Genomic DNA, 14,293 nt, shown 5'->3' on the forward strand with positions numbered 1-14,293 from the left:
GGAACCATAAAATCTAGGAGAAAGTGGGCATGGTATCTCCATGCTTGTAACATCTGAAAGGGAAGGCTGGAACTTAACTTCTGGGCATCAGGATAGCAGATTTCACACTGGTTTAGTAAGTATAGGCATGAATGCCACTGCTAAGAGTTTCTAAAGGGAAAGATGATTTAAGAGGACTGGGAAGTCCTTAAACTGTAAATCTGATTATATAATTGCAAATCATTCCAGCAAGGAAGCCAATGTGGCTTTTAAATTATCCTGAACAAGAGTCTAGTACTAAATATTAAAGTAATAAGTATGTTATATGACGAAAAGGCTGGGGTCCCTAAAAACCAGCAAGGGCTCAGAACAGACTACCCCTAGGTTTCGAGAGCATTAAAAGACTGAAAGTCGCCGGGCGTGGTGGCGCACGCTTGTAATCCCCGCGCTTGGGAGGCAGAGACAGGAGGAGCGCGCAGGTTCGAAGCCAGCCGCACGCTGGCTTAGGAGACCCTGTTTCCAAATAAAAAAATGTAAAAATAGGTCTGGGAGTGTAGCCCGGAGGTAGAAGGGCTTCCAGGAACCCCAGTACCACCAAAAAAAAAAAAGACTGAAAGTCAAGAAAAGGTGGAAGATATTACATACAGAAAAGTGAACAAAGTTCAAGGGAGACCCCTCCTAACAATTTTATGAGCAAAATAGGTCTCTTTCTAACAGCTAGAGCTCTCCAATGCCACGATGCTCACTGAGCTCCTTCAATGGGGCCTCAGCACCGAGTGGAGAGGAGGTGGGGATCACGGCCCGCAGACCCTCCGCTGTTGATACCATCCTGTCCACTGATGTGTGCCTTCTCCTCGGCCTCTTCATTAAACACGTACCGCTAAATGTGATTTTCTCCATCTGATGGCACTTGTGTGCTGTTTTCAAGTATTGACTTTGACATCACAGAACCTTGATTCTCATCATTTTCAGTTCCAAGCTCCTCCTCCTATGTTTTCCAGCCTAGTTTACGGTACATCTTTCTAGTCAACTTGACTTAAGGCCTCAGGGTCATCAATTCATCTCTTCCTCCTCATCTGACCAGCCCTGTCCTAAAGAAGCTGATGGCCACGTAAGCTACTTAAATAAGCCACTGCGACCCAAACACATGCGAGCTACACCATGGTGCTATCAAAAGGTCTGGACGCAGCCAGGGAGGAGGCCTGTGAGTCAGGAAAGACTTTCTAAGTTGGATTTAAAAGCTGAGTATTGCCGGGCGTGGTGGCGCACGCTTGTAATCCCCGCGCTTGGGAGGCGGAGACAGGAGGATCGCGCAGGTTCGAAGCCAGCCGCACTGGCGTAAGAGACCCTGTTTCAAAAATATAAAATAGGTCTGGGAGCGTAGCCCGGAGGTAGAAGGACTTCCAGGAACCCCAGTACCACCAAAAAAAAAAAAAAAAAGCTGAGTATTTCATCAAGCAAATGCTGGAGAGAGGAGAGAGCCACTGCTGGAAAAGGAAGTGTGGGGTGCATAGTTAGGAGCTGTGAACAGTTAGCAAGGAAATGGCAAGCAGAGGCGTACGCGAAGAGGACGCTGGGAGCCAAGGCTGCTCTCAGGAAATCTGGTTAAACTGCCATCAGCATCAGCCCAGTGTGGTGGCGCACGCTTGTAATCCCCGCGCTTGGGAGGTGAAGACAGGATTGCACAGGTTCAAAGCCAGCCGCGCTTGCTTAAGAGACCCTGTTTCCAAATTAAATATAAAAAATAGGTCTGGGAGTGTAGCCCGGAGGTAGAAGGGTTCCATCCCCAGTATCACAAAAAAAAAAAAAAAAAAAAAAACCTTGCCATCAGCATCTACCATGCATCCAAGTCTGAGGCCTGAAACATCATCTACACGGCCAGGCGTGGTGGCGCACACTTGTAATCCCCGCACTTGGGAGGCGGAGACAGGAGGATCGCGCAGGTTTGAAGCCAGCCGCGCTGGCTTAAGAGACCCTGTTTCCAAAAATAAAAAAGTATAAAATAGGTCTGGGAGTATAGCCCAGAAATAGAAGGGCTTCCAGTAACCCCAGTACCACCAAAAAAAAAAAAAAGTCATCTATAATTTTCAGATCTATTCTCTCCTTTAAGCCCCATTTCTTTTCCTCCCCTTTCTTCCTTCCTTCCTTCCCTTATTTACTCATTCTTGTGATACTGAGGATTGAAGGCAGGAACTGAGATATAACCCCAGCCCTATTTTATTTTATTTATTTTGTGGTACTATGTATTAAACCTAAGGGCATTCTATGTCCGAGCTATACCCTCAGCCCTATTTTTTATTCTTTATTTTTAAACAGGGTTTCACTAAATTGTAGTACCTGGGGCTGGCCATGAACCTGCGATCCTCCTGTCTCAGCCTCCCAAGTACTGGGATTACAAGTGTGCGCCACCACGCCTGGCTTCATGACCCACTTCAAATCAGTTACTGCATCTGGGAGAATTTAACTTCTTGCTCTACCCTGAATCTTTTTACTCCTCCTGCTTCCTCCACTGTAGACTCTGCTTCGGGTTCCCCCACCTCCTCTGTCCTACTAACTGGGCAGTGGGTCATGGGAGCCTGGACCACATCTGGTTAATACTACTAAATACTTTTTTTTTTTTTCTGTTTTTGAAGTACTGGGGATTGAACCCAGGGACCTTCTACCTTGGAGCTCTACCCCCAGTCCTATTTTATTTTTTATTTTAAAACAGGATCTCAAGCGAGGTGTGGTGGCACATGCTTGTAAATCCCAACATTAGGGAGGCTGAGACCAGAGGATCATGGCTTGCAGAGAGCCTCAGCTATTTAGTGAGGCCCCCCGCAACTTAGTAAGACCCTGTTTCAAAATAAAGAATAGTTAGACGTGGTGCACGCATGCTTGTAATCCCCGCGCTGGGGAGGCTGAGACAGAAGGATCGTGCAGGTTTGAAGCCAGCCTCAGCTGGCTTAAGAGACCCTGTTTCCAAATAAAAATATAAAATAGGTCTGGGAGTGTATCCCAGAGGTAGAAGGGCTCTGGGTTCCACCCCCAGGACCACAAAAAAAAAAAAAAAAAGGCAGGGGGAGTAGCTCAGAGGTTGAATGCCTCTGGGTTCCATCCCCAGACCCGCCAAACAAAAACAAAAACAAAAACAAAACCACCAAAAAAAAAAAAAAACCAGGATCTCACTAAATTGTGAAGGGTCTCTCTAAATTGCTGAGGTTGGTCATAAACCTGGGATCCTCCTGTGTCAGCCTCGCAAGTACAGGGGTTACAGGTATTCGCCACTGCCCAGGCTCAAATGTCTGTCTTTCAATAGATGGGAGCGAGGGAGTTGCTCTATGACCTAGGAAACCCTGACCCAGAAGTAGGTCATCTACATTGGCTTAACGCCAGGTTTCCCCATGGATGTATGTTGCATGACTGGCAAGAGGGCAGCCTCAATTCTAGTTGCACCCATTTCCCAGGGCAAAGGACACTCTGCTGCAGACCCTGGTCCCAGAAGTCATAGGTGGGGAAGGATATCTTCTATCCCAGTTATTCCATATTGTAATCTAGACTTAGAATGCATGCCATGTAAGCTACTGAGTAGGCAGATGGCTACAGTGCAGAGGAATGGCAAATTGCCAGCCCAGACAAAAGGAACAGAGAGAAGACACCAGTGGTGCCTGGCTGCTCAGGGCAGTTGAGGGAGAAGCCGGCTCAGCTAAGCTCAGGTTTAGCACTGTGTCTGTGTGTGTGGCCACACACATTCACACCCACAACAAGTACCACCTCACACTTCTTGTCAAAGCCTGGCAAGATAAGGGAAGAAGCCGAGGTGGTCACAGCACAGTGTGTTCAGATTGGGAACAGTGACCTCAGTTCCTAAAGATCAGTAACTGATACCCAGAACAAAACAGCAAGGCGACCACCAGCGCGCTCAGCAGCTGCAGCCCTCGCCCCTCACGCCATTGTGTCATCTGAGAGCCTCACTGTGAAAACCTGCTACATTTTATTTCATAAAATAGACTTCCTTTTACACAGGATTTTAAGAGGCATACTCCCATAAAATACAAGTTTAATGTCTTTATGTTATGAAGGGGGAGAAAAAGCAGTTTTCCATCTGAATATTATTATTTCCAAATCTTATTTGGAAAATTATATGATAATAGATGATTATCATTTTTTCAATATTTTGTTTGTGTATTTGTGGTTCTAGGGATTGAACCCAGGGGTGTTTTATCTTCAAGCTACACCCCAGCGCTGTTTTTTTTTCTTTTGAAAAGTGTCTTGGTAAGAGCTTGTTCTTGATTTAAGAGGACTAGGATGTAACTCATTAGTGATGAGTGTCACTAATTGCTGAAGTTGTTCTCAAACCTGCGATCCTCCTATCTCAGCCTCCCAAGTACTAGGATTACAAGCAGCGCCATCACCCCCGCTGTGAATAGTCTGTCTTACAGCAAATGTGTTGCTGCTTCAAAGGCCTAACTGACACCCTCTGTGGTTGCTGTAGCAAGGGTTCCAGATGAAATAAGGGCTCAGCTAAGAAATAAGAGAAACTCACAGCACAAAGGTTTCCTGACTACACCCTCGCCACTTGAAAACCAAGGAAGCAGTCCAATCAAGCACACACAATGGGATGTGGCAGAAAGGCAGATAAAAGGCAGGCTGGACTTCCTGGTTTGATATGAGAGTCTTCCCTTCTCACTGTCAAACAGTGCTGCAGCACAATCAACAGCAGCCAGGTGTCACAGTCATCATCGGCCCTTTTGATCTGGTGGTGAGAAACTCGCAGGCCTCTGAGAAGGACTATTTGGGGCTCAAGAGGTTGACGTTATTCTTAGATAATGAGTTAGGATTAAAAGTCATGACACTGCACTGCACCATTTCAGAGCAAAAAAGAAAGTACAACAACTCCTGAGAGGCTCTGAGACCATGTAAATCACACCAATCCTCACAGAACTGAAAAAGCAGCAGAGGGTGGTGTTTCTGAAATTGTATCAGAATGACACACAGATTTGATTTGGCTTGTGTGGCTGGGCATGAGAAGCTGAATATAGATTAAACTGGGTAAAAGCACACACTGGCCGTCCACTCAGCCCTGACTCCTAGAACCACAGGACATTATCGGGAGGGTCCAGCCTATACCCGTCAGATGACCCCACCAAGCAAGGTGTTAACCAGACTAATGGCAAAGTAAATACCAGAACAGACTCTCCTAAATCTTTATTTTTCTTCCTTTCCTTTCCTTCCCTCTCTGCCTTCCTTCCTTCCTTCTTTTCTTTTCTATAGTAATATGTGTGTGTGTGTGTGTGTGTGTGTGTGTGTGTATTTTATTGGTGCATTGTACTCAAACATCACAATGGAATACAAGACTTGTGAGGATATACAAGCACACATCATCCAATTAGCCTTTATCCAATCCCCGTCCCACTCCTTCCCCCTCCCTCGATCCCATGCTTGATTTGGTGATTAACTTTGATGTATTTGTTTATGTGCATCATGCGTCTTAAAGAGATTCCATCTTCCCCCATCCCATCCCCTCTGATTGGTCACCTTGATTGCTCTTCCATTGGGCCCTTTCTTCAACTAGATCTCCTCCTATTACCCATTTCTTCCTAGTTTTTGGATATTAGGGAAAGCATCTGATTTTTTATTTTCTGTGATATTTCTCTGTGTATGCCACATTGCAAGTTCCGAACCCACTCTTGGAGGCCCTGGCGCCGGCCTGGCCACCTGACAGACTCTCAGGCCTCGCTGGCTCCAGCACCAGCCTTGCCTCATGGCAGGCCCCAATCCCAACCTTGCTGGCCCCAGCAACAACCTAACCCCTCAGCAGACTCCAATCCCAGCCACAGAGGCCCCAGCACCGCCTTGCCTCATGGCAGGCCCCAATCCCAACCTCGCTGGCCCCGGCACCGGCCTAACCCCTCAGCAGGCTCCAATTCCGGCCTCGGAGGCCCTAGCACCATTCCTGCCTCATGGCAGGCTTCAATCCTGGCCTCAATGGCCCCATCACCGGCCTCACCCCTTGGCAGGCTCTGATCCCAGCCTCAGAGGTCCCAGCACCGGCCTTGCCTCATGACAGGCTCCAATCATGGTCTCGCTGGCCCCGGCACCGCCCTCACCCCTTGGCAGGCTCTGATACCAGCCTTGGAGGCCCCAGAACTGGTCTTGCCTCATGGCAGGCTCCGATCCCAGCCTCGCTGGCCCTGGCACCAGCCCAACCCCTCAGGCAGACTCCAATCCCGGCCTCTGAGGCCCCAACACCGGTCTGCCTCAGAGCAGTCTCTGATTCCAGCCTCGCTGGCCCTGGCACTGGCCTAACACCTTGGCAGGCTCCGATCCTGGCCTCGGAGGCCCCAGCACCGGCCTTGCCTCATGGCAGGCTCCGATCCCAGCCTCACTTGCCCTGGCACCGGCCTCACACCTCAGCAGTCTCCAATTCCAGCCTTGGAGGCCCCAGAGATGGCCTTGCCTCATGGCAGGCTTGAATCCCAGCCTTGCTGGCCCCAGCTTTGGCCTCACCCCTCAAAAGGCTCTGATCCCGGCCTCGAAGGCCCCAGCACCAGCCTTACCTCATGGCAGGCTCCGATCTCAGCCTCACTGGCCCCGGCATCGGCCTCACCCCTCAACAGGCTCCTATCCTAGCCTTGGAGGCCCCAGCAGCAGCCTTGCCTCACAGCAGGCTCTGAACTCAGCCTCACTGGCCCCGGCACTGGCCTCACCCCTCGGCAGGCCCCCATCCCAGCCTGAGGCTCTGGTACCAGCCTTGCTTCACGGCAGGCTTCGATCCCAGCCTTGCTCGCCCCGGCTCTGGCCTCACTGCTTGGCAGGCTCCAATCCTGGCCTCGGAGACCCAAGCACCAGCCTTGCCCCACAGCAGGCCCCAATCCTGGCCAGGCTGGCCCCAGCACCAGCCTCACCCCTTCGCAGGCCCCAATCCCGGCCTCAGAGGCCCCAGAGATGGCCTTGCCTCATGGCAGGCTCCCATCCCAGCCTCGCTGGCCCCAGCTCTGGCCTCACTCCTCGAAAGGCTCTGATTCCAGCCTCAAAGGCCCCAGCACCGGCCTTGCCTCATGGCAGGCTAAATTCCCGGCCACACTGGCCTCGGCTCTGACCTTACCCCTCGGCAGGCTCCAATTCCAGCCTTGGAGGCCCCAGCACCAGCCTTGCCTCACAGCAGGCCCTGATTCAAGCCTCGCTGGCCCTGGCACCGGCCTCACCCCTTGGCAGGCTCCGATCCTGGCCTCAGAGGCCACAGCATGGGCCTTGCCTCGTGGCAGGCTCCGATCCCGGCCTCACTGGCGCTGGCATTGGCCTCACCCCTTGGCAGGTTCCAATCCTGGCCTCGGAGGCCCCCAGCACTGGCCTTGCCTCACAGCAGGCCTCGATCCCAACCTCACTAGCCCCGTATCTGGCCTTGCCCCTTGGCAGGCTCTGATCCCAGCCTTGGAGTCCCCAGAGATGGCCTTGCCTCATAGCAGTCTCCGATCCCAGCCTCGCTGGCCCTGGCACTGGTCTAACCCCTCGGCAGGCTCTGATCCTGACCTCAGAGGCCCAAGCATCGGCCTTGCTTCACGGCAGGCTCCAATCCTGGCCTCACTTGCCCTGGCATCGGCCTCGCCCCTCGGTGGGCTCCAATCCCGTTCTCAGACGGAGGCCCCAACACCGGCCTTGCCTCACGGCAGGCTCCAATCCTGGCCTCCCTGGCTCCGGCGCCAGCCTAGTTGCCCAGGAGGCTCCTATCCTGGCCTCAGAGTCCCCGGCACCGGCCTTGCTGGGCATCGGGCTCTGGTTCTGTCACTATGAGCAGGTTGTCTACAGATGTTCCATTCTTTCTATTTTTGTTGTTGTTGTTGATACTGAGGTTCCTGGAAACCCCTCTATCTCTAGGCTAGACTCCTGGAGACCTCTTTTTTTTTAATGTGTATTTTTATTTGGAAACAGGGTATCTTAAGCCAGTGAAGCTGGCCTCGAACCAGCACAATCCTCCTGTCTCCGCCTCCCAAGCACAGGGATTACGAGTGTGTGCCACCACGCCCGGCACTCTTCTATTTTTTTTTTTTTAATATGAGAAAGCAGTACATGCCTTTTACAAAAGCTGGGACACCAAATACCTAATGGCAATAAATTGTGTCTTCCCTCCAAAGGCAGAGGTCCATAGCTTCTCTTCAGAAAGCAGGCTCTGCTGTTCCATGTGCACCCTGGCCTCCCACTCTGCGCAGAGGAGCGCGGTGGCCATGGGGGCTGATGACTCCCAGAACATGCAACATGTACGCCCATCCTGGCTATGCAGAACTCCCTCTGATACCCCCAAACCTTTTTGCCACTTAGCATGTTGTCCAGACTTCTCAAGGATGTGTGGCAGGTGCAGTCAGTCTACTCTTGGGGAGATTTCCTCAAAAGCTCAAGGTGGACTGGGCTGGATCTTTCTGCCCCTCCAAATTCTACCTTTGGGGCAATTTCTTCATAAGATCAAGGTGGGTTGAATCAGGTCTCTGCCACTCCAAAATAACAGCCTCCACCTCTGCCGCCAGCACTAGCGCCCGCACCTCTGTGCTGCCCCACCACTGTTCCACCGGCGCCGCCTTCCTCCTGGTTCTCAGCTGAGTTCCTTCCTTACATGATATGGTATCCTGAATTCTAAAGCACGTGCGGCAGGGGCAGTGCCCCCTTTGCGGGGTTTTTTTTTTTTTTTTTTTTTTTTCTAAAAGTTCCAAATGAATTGGATAGAGTTTGTCTGCATCTCCTGAGTCCTGGCTGTCGCCACCGCCACCATCTTAACCCCTCTCCAATTTTTTTTTTTTTTATTAAGAGAAGACCGTATGTGTGTTTTGAAGGGGTTGTGAGATCGAGCACTCAGCAGCAATGAATTTTATCTCCCTTCCAAGAGCAGACGTCACAGCCTCACTGCGTAGAGCAGGGTCTGCTGTTCCAAGCGCACTGTGGTCTCCGGCGCAGCACAAAGGAGCGCAGCAGCCTGGTACACTGAGGTCCCGGAATGCGCAGCTCAGCTCCCACCCGGCACTGCACGGCTCCCTCCACCACGCCCGGCTCACTTTTCTTACAAGGTGTGTTGTTAAAGAGTCCCCAGCATGCACGGCTGAAGTGGTCTTTTCTCTAATCCCTTCTGGGGTGTTCTTCCAGAAATCACTTTTCTTGCATGGCAGGCGCCTCCTTGTCATCCTGCTTCTAATTCCACTGTTATCCACTCTCTCTCCTGTATTCTAGATAGGAAGTCGAGGCTGGAAGTGTCTCCTTAAGTTGTCCCAATCCGATATTAAACCGAAATCTGGTGTCCAGGGCTTCCCCGAGGAATGCTTGTCCTATTCGGCAGCCGTGATTGCCACTGCGACCGCAGCCACTGCCATCTTCCTCCCATCCCTTTTCTATAGTAGTAAGAATTGAACCCAGGGCCTCCCACATGCTAGGTAAGTGCTCTACCACTGAGCTACATAGCCAGCTCTAAAAAAGACTTCTAGATTGCAAACCTTTATTTTCATTTCCTGTGAAGCAAAAGCCACACACTCACCCATAATTAAGGCCTATCAATATAGCAAAACAATATGACATTTCCTTCAAAATGAATGCCAATTATAAGAAGAAGAGAGGCATAGCATTTGATCAGATATATGGCTAGGTCCAGCTGTTTCTTAAAAATCAAAACAAAATGACCATCCATGTTGCTCTAAGACTATGACACAAATATTTGTTACACTGATTTCTGACAGCTTCCAAAAAAAATATGGTACCCTTCTTCCTGCTTATTGTAGGATAACTTCTTTTTTTGTTTTGTTTTTTTGGTGGTACTGGAGTTCCTGGAAACCCTTCTACCTCTGGGCTACACTCCCAGACCTATTTTATACTTTTTATTTGGAAACAGGGTCTCGTAAGCCAGCACAGCTGGCTTCGAACCTGTGCAATCCTTCTGTCTCCGCCTCCCAAGTGCAGGGATTACAAGCGTGCGCCACCACGCCTGGCAGGATAACTTCATTTTAATGCTACAGGTTAAACTTCTGGCATTAATCAAATTGATTAAAAGATCAATACCAAAAAAGCACATTGTTCAAACATGCCTTCATATTCATATTAAAAGGCAAAAATTTGGGGCCCCTGAATAGGCCTGGACTTGGCCTATTTTATTTTATTTATTTAGTGTGTGTGTGGTACTGGGAATTGAACCCAAGAACAGTCTACCTCTGAGGTAAAACCCCAGCCTTATTTTTTTTTGGGGGGGGGGACGGTGTCTCACTAGCTTGATGAGAGTCTCACTACTTGCTGAGGCTGACCTTGAACCTGTGATCCTCCTGTCTGAGCCTCCCAAGTACAGGGATTACAGGCATGCACCGCCACTCCCCACTGACTTTGCCTAATTTAACAGGAACATATAAAGAGAGAGAACTGTCTCTATGACACAGTGAATCTCAAGGTATGAATGGGATTTGTGATATAACAGAAACTCAGTAGAGACTAAGAATGTGCTCATGTTTTATGTCAAAAACAAAAACATAAAGGTGACTTCCTGGTAATTCAAGGAAAAAAGGCAGCCAGTTGAAGTGGCAGTTAAGGGCAATTTCTGAACAAGACCAAACTATATCAAGTACCATGGCTTTAATAAAGAAACAATAAAATGCACAAATAGTTTACCTAAAGTCCACCTAAACTCAGTTCTTCCTGTGACTTGTGGTTTTTCTTACCAGAAATCACCTACCCCAGGGCAAAATTGCTGTCCTCCTTCCAGTCCACAATGCGGCAGATGAACAGTGTATTGGCATAATCTTTAGGCCGTGCCACAAAGTCCTGGGGACAGTCCTTGAGAGGCACATACACTCTAGGCACTCGGTGGTCTGAGGGAGAGAACAGGGCGTACTTCCTGAACAGCTCACTGTTCTTATCAGCCAAGAGTTTGAGGATGCCAGTTGCTGCTCGGGAATGCTTTTTCTCCAAGATATAAACAACCTGAAAACACGAAAGATAAAGTCAAGTTGTTTATCTAGAGCTATACATAGATATCAGAAGTCAGCAGGGTATGTCTGATCAACCAGCAGAGGTCACAGTTCTTAGAGGTACCTGTCAGTCATGCTCTGTGACTAAGCCATCTATAACTAAGTTGCAACAACTTAAGTAGCTGATAAATTTACATAACCAAGAAAAAAATCTGCAATACACAGATGAAAGCGTGTTCTTTGTTTTCAACTAGTGCATGTTCATCATACGTCTTGATGCAGTTCAGGGCGACAGAGGGCCACATGCACACAGCACTCCCGGGGCCCTCCCCCAGCTGCCGCCCCTCCCTCTCCCTCCCCGCTGTCCCTGCTCAGCACAGTGAATGGCTCTGTTAAGTCTGTGTGTGCATCATGTCCTGGAGGCGTTTCCCTCTTCACGTCTTCCTCCCCCTCCCATCTCCCTGTTAGGTCTCCTCCTTTACTAAGGATCAAAGTGTTTTCTAAAGATGACCTATGACTCATGAAGATATGTAAAACTCCAGCAGGGAAATATAGCTCCAGGTATTTGTTCCACATTATTTTTTCCACATAAACATTTCAGTATATCCTATGAACGAAACAGTAATTGTTTTTAAACTGTCATTAAACAGAAGAGCACAGAGCACGGTGGTGTACACTTGTAATCCCTGTACTTGGGAGTCTGAGGAGGATTGAAGGTTCAAGGGCAGCCTCAGCAAGTAGTGAGATGCTCATCAACCCAGAAAGACCCTGTTTCCATATAAGAAATAAAATTGGGCTGGGTCTGTAGCTTGAAGGTAGACTGCTTCTGGATTTAATCCCCAGTATCACAAAAATAAGTATATAAATAAATGTCATTAAACATAAACAAATTACTGTTATTAATTAAGGTATAACTTCTACTTCTTGGCTGAGATTTGCTATTTTCTCAAACATATCAGGAGAATTTCTCTGCTTGCTGAGCACGTTTGTGCAATCCCTGTCAGATAACAATAGCTCTGTGAATGTCTTTTGTCAATCAAGTTGTGATTTTCCTGCTTCTTGGTCTGGTTATCAATGTAAAGAGACAGAGACCTACTTACCATTCTCATTTCAGAAGACAATCACCCTATTTAAGCTTGGCATGCAGGTCCCAGCCTACTGTTGTGAACTATAGTTTCAACGCCAATTCTGCTTTCAGAGCCTTTGCCATACTATTTTGGAATGTCTGGTTTACATGGTGCCACTGGGCTCCCACTGGCTCCTACTGGTACTGCCTATGGGGTGTTAGGGACAGCTCTAGGCTGGGCACCTGAGGATGGAATGACATCTCCAGCCCGCAGGAACAAAGAGGCTTCCCATTCGGTGAGTTCTGTTTGTGGCAGGATCCGCTTTACTGGCACCCTAGGTGACCAGTGCCTCTGGGTATGAGAGGGGTGTCGCCAGCCCAAATCACACACCTGTTGTGGCAGGATCTCCTTTGCTGCCTGGTGGCTCTAGGGGAGGACACAGGGGCCTCACATGCCAGACTGCTTGCTGAGGCAAGATCCTCTTCTTCTGGTATCCTTGGGCTATCTGGCACACAGGACAAACAAGCTTCCTGGGCTGGACACTTGCTGTGGTGGGATCCCCATGCTGAGACAGCAGGCAGCCCCCTACTCAGATGCTGCTGCCTCGGTGGGAACACATGTCTCGGGCCTGAGGGGAAAGGAGAGCCCTTCTTGTGGCCACTTCCTGTTATCAAGGCTCCCAGGCAATGTCTTGGCAGGTGCTGCTGGGATTCCCTGTGTTTCTAGAGGGATTTCTGTTAGGTCTTTGAGGAATGAGTCAATTTGGTCATCTTCTAGCAACTAAAAGAGACTATTTAAAGTTTACTTTCTTGTGTGGTACTGGGGGTTAAATCAGGAACATTCTACCACTGAGCTACACCCACAAACCTTTTTGTTTTTTATTTTGAAACAGGATCTCGCTATGCTACCTCATGCTGGCCTTAAACCTGCAATCCTACTGTCTCAGCCTCCCAAGTAGTGGGTTACAGGTGTAACTGTAACCCACTACTGACTCAGCTAAAAATTTATTTTTTTAAATAGGTATTAGTGTGACAATAATAAAATGGTTCAAAAACTAAAGATCTAGAAGGAGTGTGTATGTTCATATTGCTTTCTCAGTGTCTAAATTCTTACTCCACTTTAATAACCAAAACTAGAAGTCATAAATGCCGCCTTGCAAGTGGTGTGTATGCGAGAAAGATAAGAAAGAACTCAACATAGCTACACTTGAAGAAAATGCTTCAGCCCTTTGCATAAAGACAGGCAAATGAAGATATATTTATAGATTTAAGGTTACAAAAAATTCACATTTGTGATTTCCTGCTTCCACTGGCTCTTCTGATTGACTAACCAACTACAGTCCTGACAACGACTTGAGAGACTGACAGGCAGCAGGATGACCACTTGACAGGTGGAGAGAATCTGTAGGCAATGACCTTAGCTGATCTCTGCAGCGACTTCTCCGACAAAGCTTTGGGGTCTTGTGACACGGGGGTGCTCTCATCTTTTTTAACTGGTGTACTAGCATCTTCTTTTCCTATATCAGAAAGAGAAAGAAAGGAGGAGTCAATTAGAAGTATGCCTCTAGGCATGCAAACTTAGTAAGGTTTTAACACTCAGACTGGGAAAGACTTTCATATACCAGGTACCACACACTACTCAAGAAAGAAAAGAGAGGCCCATGGTGGCCAGTGACCTGGCTCCAGCCAGTCGGGTCACAGACCTGCATTACACTCACTCTGAGCACGTGGCCTCAGTAGGTCACATGAGACTCTGTCACGTTATTCACATGCTGAACATCATACAAGCAGAAAGCATCGAATGACACTGAATTAAACTAAATCATCTTTGTCAAAATGCCCAAAAACTGAATGTTAAGTACTATCCCAGCCCACAGCGAAAAATGGGTACAATAATTTATGATGCACATCTGCTGAAATAAATGTTAACAGTCATTCATTCATTTGCATATTGTGGTACTGGGGTCCGAACCTAGGGGCATTCTACTTTTCAGGTACACCCCAGCCCAATTTTATTTTTTTATTTTAAAACAGGGCTTCGCTAGGTTGAAAAGAGCCTCACTACTTGCTGAAACTGTCCTCAGACCTGAGATGCTCCTGTCTCAGCCTCCTAAGTAGTAAGATTATAAGCCATTTAAGATATAACACCCGGATAAATGTTAATTTTTAAAATGACCTGGAACCAGCTATAAGAAATATGGTGGGAAATAGATTCTATTAAAATAATAATAAATAATCCAACTCTGATTTTTCTGACATTTCTTAGTGACATTATATAAAGAGAAAAGTTCTTAACGTCATTTAATGTTTAATTTCCTTTCTTAAAGAACTTATAAAA

At 48.2% G+C, this 14,293-nt stretch overlaps 1 protein-coding gene across 1 annotated transcript in view; it reads right to left on the reverse strand.

Annotated features, from left to right (window-relative positions):
* DIS3L2 (DIS3 like 3'-5' exoribonuclease 2) overlaps positions 1-14,293 on the reverse strand; it is a gene marked incomplete at both ends in the record, with an annotated part of 327,839 nt that overhangs the window by 207,167 nt on the left and 106,379 nt on the right. Inside the window, 2 exons of the mRNA XM_080689222.1 lie at positions 10,655-10,902; positions 13,372-13,472. Of these exons, the coding sequence (XP_080545348.1) occupies positions 10,655-10,902; positions 13,372-13,472 (349 nt within the window). The remainder of the gene's footprint in view (positions 1-10,654; positions 10,903-13,371; positions 13,473-14,293) is intronic.

This window comes from Muscardinus avellanarius (assembly GCF_963383645.1).
Source record: "Muscardinus avellanarius genome assembly, chromosome: 2".
NCBI classification, from domain to species: Eukaryota; Metazoa; Chordata; class Mammalia; order Rodentia; family Gliridae; genus Muscardinus; species Muscardinus avellanarius.